The sequence below is a fragment of the Microtus ochrogaster genome, unplaced genomic scaffold, assembly GCF_000317375.1.
Source record: "Microtus ochrogaster isolate Prairie Vole_2 unplaced genomic scaffold, MicOch1.0 UNK33, whole genome shotgun sequence".
Lineage (NCBI taxonomy): Eukaryota > Metazoa > Chordata > Mammalia > Rodentia > Cricetidae > Microtus > Microtus ochrogaster.
The window spans coordinates 2,880,504-2,887,674 of NW_004949131.1; the positions used below are offsets into that span (position 1 = coordinate 2,880,504).

The 7,171-nt window shown below is 45.9% G+C and overlaps 1 protein-coding gene across 1 annotated transcript in view; it reads right to left on the reverse strand.

Annotated features, from left to right (window-relative positions):
- The window catches only part of LOC101995809 (collagen alpha-4(VI) chain-like), a 99,619-nt gene that overhangs the window by 80,839 nt on the left and 11,609 nt on the right, over positions 1-7,171 (reverse strand). The window contains exons 5-7 of the mRNA XM_013354218.1: positions 6,265-6,897; positions 4,730-5,275; positions 3,536-4,090 (exon numbers count right to left, since the gene is read on the reverse strand). Of these exons, the coding sequence (XP_013209672.1) occupies positions 3,536-4,090; positions 4,730-5,275; positions 6,265-6,897 (1,734 nt within the window). The remainder of the gene's footprint in view (positions 1-3,535; positions 4,091-4,729; positions 5,276-6,264; positions 6,898-7,171) is intronic.

A 7,171-nucleotide genomic window follows, 5' to 3' on the forward strand; every position in this document is an offset into this window, starting at 1 on the left:
TATTGGGGGGGGGGATACAGGCCTGGTGAGGTTGGTGTGTGTGGGGAGGGAGAGAGGGTGATGGAGGAGGGGGGAAAGGAGGGAGGGAGGGGAAGAGGGAGGGAGGGAGGGAGGGAGGGAGGGAGGGGAAGGGAGGGAGAGGGAGGGAGTGGGAGAATGTGAGTCTGTGTGTATGTGCATAGTGAGTGGGGCCCAGAGGTTGACGCTGGGTGTCTCCCTCAAGCATTTGGCTACTTTTTTTTTTTTTGAGACAAAGGTGTCTGAATGAGCCCAGAGCTCACTGATCCAGCTAGACTTGCCAGCCAACCAGCCCCAAGGATCTTCCTAGTTCTGTCTCCTGGGATAACAGGTACATACCACCAAGCTTGTATTTGGCTCTGAAAAGCAAACACCTTACTGACTGTGCCAATTCCCCAGCCCCTATTTGTTTTCCATTATCTATTTCTGAGATAGGGTCCCATGTAGCCAGGCTATCCTTGAACACAGTGTAGCTGAGGTTGACCTAGAACCAAAATGATCTTGACCTGGCCTTTTGCTTTTTTGGGGGGGGGGGGGGGGGTTTAAAAGGGGGGGGGGGGGGGGGATGTGGGGGGACACCGAAATCTATATCTCTGGTTCAAAATTATCTCCTAGAGTTTTCTGTTATTGCTGATAACTCCACATTTGGGGGGGAGTCTTACTATATAGCCAAGACTGGCCTAGAATTCACAGATCCTACCTGACTGCCTCTGCCTCCTTCCCCTGCGTGCTGGGATTAAAGGCATGCACCACCATGCCAGGCAGTGAGTGGTCTGTCTTTTGCTGCCTTGTTGAGTAATTCAACCCCTGCCTCCCACTGTTTCCCTTTTGTTTGCAACCTCTCTCAGCCCAATTTTCCTCACCTAGGAGTTGAGTATCTCAATGATGGCATCTACCTCACGGGAGCCCACGTGACTGTCAGATGAACGAACACCATCTAACATGTTAGGACAGCACTGTTCCGGAGTGAGAAAGAATGTTGACTCCCCAGAGGAGTCGCCTGCCTTGAAGCCACCTTGTGTGAGACAGGTGTGGTAACGAACACAGTGCTTCCCCTGGGAAAAGCATCCTGGTGAAAGCATTTCTTTTGTTCTTAAGTACTGCTTGCTCTCTCAGATTCTGAGGAACCAAGGGCTTTGTAAATGTCCAGAGCCCACGTTTGCCTCCCGCCAAGGCTGACAAGTCATGGGACCCTGTTAATAGGCACTTAACTAAGGAAAAGACCAGATTTTCTTCCTTGGTCCCTTCAGACTCAAAGAGCTAAAAAGTTACAAGGCCACGCATGGTGGCGCATGCCTGCCTCTTGGCACTCGCGAGGCTACCACTGATTAGCAGGAGTCTCGCGCCTGCCAGGCCACACAGGGAGTTCCAGGCTAAACTGAGCTACAGTGAGAGGCCCTGTCTCAAAAAAAAATAGATAATTTACACAGTCATGTGTATATAAAAACATGTATGTTTAGAGATAAAATAACAAAATCATCTCCTATATAGTATTTTTGTAGGATTATTAGAGTTCATGGTTTTATTATACATTCCTCTACATGATTCTATGCTATGGTGTATTATACATTACCCCATACTATACCATTCTATGGCTAGATTATGCCTCGCAATATCATATTACACTTCCCCCCTATTCAGAGAACAGTTCACAGACTTGCAGGATTAGTACTACCTGGTAGCTTCCTAGAGATACAGACTCCTGCCCATGCGACAGTAAACAACCTCTGTCCATGTACAGGCTGCCAACCCTAATTAAACTCAGTGGTTTTCACACACATGCACACATACACACGTACATTTCACACACACACACGTGTACACACACATGTACACACACATGTACACATACACACATGGATACTTGTTGGGAAGAAGAATGAGTTCACCAGGAGCGGAAGGGGAAGGACAGGGGTGATGGGTGTAATAAACATGACCAATGTACATTATAGAAATGGATGGAATTTTCAAAGAATAGTCAATTCGTTTTTAAAATGCAGACCCTGACCCTGACCTCAGATTCTTCATTTTAACAAGACCGAAGATGATTCAAACATGTTTAAGTTTTTAAGACCTTGTCATGCTGCATCAAAAGGCACAGTAGTGACTGGGCAAGGTGGCACAAGCGTTTAATCCCAGTACTCAAGAGGCAGAGGTGGTGGGTCTCTGGAGATCAAGGCCACCCTAGTCTTCACAGCAAGTTCAGGGCCAGCCAGGAATAAGTAAGGAGAACTGGTCTCATAAATAAATAAACAAACGAGCTGTGCCACAGAGACTGCAGAACCCGCAGCCTTAAGGTTCAGCTCAGGGGCAGAGAACTTGTTTAGCATCCTCAAAGTCTCCCTGATGCTGAAGGGGGAGGGGCAGCCTGCGAAACAGGAAAGATGGCTCAGTGGTTAGGAGCACTGGCTACTCTTGCAGAATCAAGTCCCAGCACTCACATGGTGGCTCACAACAGTCTGTAACTCCAGTCCTATGGAGAATCCAACATTCTCTTCTGGTCTCCATGGGCACCTGTACACATGTAGTGTACAAACAAACATGCAAGCAAAACATACTCATAACATAAAAATACATAGTTGAAAAAAGTAAAAGTTAGCTATCCTAGGGTTTGAGATGGAACATGATGACAGAATACTTTGCCTGGGATGCTCAAGTTCCTGGACTGATTCCTCAAAGTTAGGATGTGGGTATATGTATGAGTTTAAGTGTGTCCGTGTGTGTCTGTGTGCATGTGTCTGTCTGTGTTTGTGTATCTGTCTGTGTGTCTCTGCATATCTGTGTGTGTGTCTGCTTGTGCATGTGTTAGCTACTGTGGTGAGGAAGGTGTTCGTGACAGCCTCTCACCTAGTGGAGTCATTCATGAAGGTGGTTTTCCATCTCCATCGCTCCCTGAAAGTCAATCTTTTTTTTTTTTTTTTTTTTTTGGTTTTTCGAGACAGGGTTTCTCTGTGGCTTTGGAGCCTGTCCTGGATCTAGCTCTTAAGGAAAGAAGAGAATAGGTCCAGACCGCCAGGATGAGGTTGGACCTTGCCATCTTGGGCAGGAAGTGAATGGAAGCTTAACAGGGTAAGGCAGAAAGGAATCAAAGACAACTTTGGCCCTTTAGAAACAGAACAGAATGGGCAGCAAGTTTCTGTACAAGGGTTTCACAGAAAAGACAGTGTGTTCTGCTTCACGAGACATGGCCCTCTGCCCCTTCCCGGACAGTAGTCACAAACTTCAGGAAGCTGTGCACACACATTCCCTCTGGCTTTGTCTATGCTACAGGAAGTGTGATGAGGGATTGTGGTGATGGATCTGAGCATGTTCAGATCTCAGGTGGCCAGGGGGTGACAGCAAAGGGATAATTAAGAGTTCCCAGGGAAGCTGCAGTGTCAAGAGCTCGTCCCACAGACGGCCTTCCCATCCACCTCATGCCCAGCACAGAGGACAGAGTTCTACATTACTGAGAAGACAAACAGGGTCGCTGTCACCTCTGATAGCTCGCAGGTCAAACACCTTCTCTCTCACTCACCTTGGGAACTGCAGACCTCATAAAGGATTTCCTTTTCCAGGTTCTGCAGGGACTCAAAATTTTCCTCATGGTACACTTTGTTCTGGTCATTAGTAATCTCCAAAAGCTGGGTTCTTTGAGCCGCTCCTACTCCGATGGCAAAAATAATTATGTTTCTGTCCCTGAGGGCTTTGGCTGGGAGGACAACATTATCCTGGGAGACCCCATCGGTGATCACAATCAAATACTGATGAATACCGGGTCTCCCTCCTTTTGAACTGCCAAAAAAAGGCAGAGTAAAATTCAAGGCCTTTCCAGTACGAGTACCATCGTTCATTTGCTCGACGTCCGAGATGGCTCTGCGCATGTCCACCTTTGAGGAGTATCGGTTGAGCCTGAATTCTTCCCGGGGAGCGGAACTGAACTGCAAAAGGCCAATCTGAATCTCATCAGCACCAACGTTAGATTGGTTCACCATCCTCTCCATGAATTCCTTCATCTTCCCAAAGTCCTTAGGGGCGATGGATTCTGAGCCGTCAATCAAGAAGATGATGTCAGCTTTCCTGCTTTTACAGGCTGGGGTGTGGGGCAGCACAAGAGGACATTCGGTCAGAACCAGGAGCCAGGGGATTACAAGTTGCAGCAGACAATCAAGGGTCACATATACAGCACAAATATATTTTTAAAGGGAGTGAAGATCAGTCAATAAACTTCCAGCAACTCAGCACAAACTAGTCTCAAAATAAGACACGGGCGTGGGATAAAGATATAAAATTTGACCAGCTTGGTTTATTCTAGGTCACTGTCACTCTGCGCTCAAAACTCCCTCATAAGCCAGGGAATTACCTAAGAAAGACCATTCAAACAATTAAAGCTCCACTAAAGAGATTTAAAAAAATTTTTACTCTAGCAGTGGTAAAACCTCTGATGCAATGCCATACGTTCCTGTAAGCAACCTCCCACCCACGTTTCCATAGCAACTCTCATGAAACTTACTGGATTTCACACAGAGAAAAAGGAATAAAAGAAAAAGGGAGGGAAAAAACCATGAAAGTAGAAGGGGACAGTTGGGAAGAAAAGGGGATCAGCAGAAATAGGAGGGGGCAAGAGAGAATAATGGAGTGACTGTGATTAAAATATACACACATATGAGGTATCATAATGGAACCCAATTGTTACGTGTAATTAATAAATGATTGTTTTATTAATTCTTACTCTCTGAGGAGCAGATGTCCCGAATCACTTCCTGTTGAATGTCTTTCAAGGAGTCAAACTCATATATAAAAAACATCTTGTTGTTTGCTATTTCCTCGAGCTCAGTCGTGTTAGCATCCCTTACTCCAATGGCATAAATGTTGACTCCGATGTCCCTCAAGCCCTGTGCAGCTGCAGCCACCGGGTCTGTAGACTTGCCATCCGTGATGACTATGAGGTACTGGGCAACACCGGCTCTGGCGGTTCCTTTAAAGATCAGGGCCATTTTGCTCAAGGCTTCACCAGTTGTGGTACCACCTCCTCCCTGCTGGATGGCGTCGATGGCTGTCTTCAGCTCCGCCGTGTTGGCACACTGGTTGAGGAAAAGTTGGCTTATAATCTTGTCTGAGTACTGAATGACTCCAAATTGTACTCTGTCCGGCCCAATGTGGAACATGTTGGTCGCTTCCTTCATGAACGCCTTCATTTCAGTGAAGTCTTCTGGCTGGATGCTGCCAGAGCCATCAATAAGGAAGTAGATGTCTGCCTTCTCCACATGCACGCAGCCTGGCCAATGAGAAGAAGCCACAGCCCGTTAGAACAGAATGTCAGGAGGAGGCGTGTGCCCAGTCACTGATTCCAATCTCCACCCTACTGGTAAAAAATCATCCAACCTTCTATTAATATCTAGGCACCCTCTACACTCTAGACTTGGGACAGTTTTCCTGACTCCAGGTCCCGTCTTAGCCACTGTGCAGCCTGGGACAGAAGTCAGCTCTCAGACTCTTCACCACTATAAATTAGTTAGACTCCTTTTCTCCCCTTCTGTCCAATAGGATATAAGCAGGAAATGGACCAGGAAATGAAAGCCATCTTTAACAAATTTCACCTTCCCGGAACAAAATTAGGGACTAAAAACACAGGTCAAGGGGAAAGACTAAAACGTGTTTGTATAATTTCATATTTCTAGACCTCAGGACAAGAAATCAAGAAAATATAAAAATCATTTAGTATTTTTAATAAAACCTCAGTGATGTTTTTCCCCTGAAGATATCATCATGGGCTTGAATTTCTTAGTCAATTATCCATATTTCAGTGATTTGAATTGAAACCTATTATTCTAAGTTGAATCTAAGAAATACTAGCAGGGAAGGGAAAACAGAAAAGCAGACCCAAAGGCCTTCACAGCAGCCCAACATCTAAATTTTACACATTAAGCAAGGTTTGGCAATACAGGACTGTAATCCCAGTGCTTGAGAGGTGGAGATAGGGGGATAAGGGCTGTAGGTCAACTTCAGCTTGTAATGAATTTGAGGCCAGCCTGGGTTACAAGACGCCCTCTCTCAAAAAGTAAGATGCTTACTAGTCCTGCACTTCCTCTGCGCTGCTTAGAACCAAGACAATAAGGATTTCCTAAGTGGAGGTTTCTTTTTTTATTTTTAATGAGTTGACTCCATTTTTTTCATGGTGGGAAAAAGACAGAAGGACACGCACACACACATGTACATACACACACACACACACACACATACACCAAATGCACCAATCCCTCCTACCTTCTTCTGCTCTTTGTGGACTAAAACCCTCTGGAGAATAGAATTTGCTCACGGTCTCAAGGCAAATCCTGTTTTTCAGTTTGTTTCTCACAATGGCAAGTTGCAGAAAGGACTCTAGGTGGATGGCATGCTTCCAGGGAGGGTATGTGGAAATCTTCTCCAGGTCCTTACTCACAGAGGCAGGCTGGATACCCGCTGCATAGATGGTGGCCCCGGCCCTGCGGAGGCGAGAAGCAGGCATAGACACGTTGTCTAGAGAGGGACTTTCCATGATGACCACGGCTATCTGTTGCACGCCTTGCTTGGAACGGCTGCCCTTCTCTGGAATGAAAACTTCATTCTTCAAGAAATCCAAAGCAGCACCCGCCTTCGCCCTTCCTCTTCTTCCTTGGAAGGTCAACTTGTCCAAATGGTCTAAGACGTGCTCAGCGCTTTGAAACGTGTCCAAGGAAAACTCCAGCCGTGGCTCCTCACTGTAAAAGACCAAGCTGATTCTCACAGCATGAGGGTGGATGCTGAGAGATTGGACAGTAGTCTTCAGGAAATGGATAACTTGTTGGAAATTGGGTTGCCTGGCCCTGCTAAATTCTTCGACAAGGAACACCAAGTCAGTTGGGATGACAACTGGACATTCTGGAAACAAAAAAGGCATAAGAACAGCATGAGAACAGACGAATAACAGAAACACTCATATATATAGGCATCACTGTGATGTGGTCTATCTGCCACAGTAATGTGTTTAAGGTTTTAAGTTACACTATGCTAACTTCTACTTGGTGCTTTAGAATTTAGAAAAGTCTTTTTTAACATGATAATCAAAGAGGTTCATACCTATCCCAAAATATTCTCTCCCCGTCTCTCTCTCTCTCTCTCTCTCTCTCTCTCTCTCTCTCTCTCTCTCTCTCTC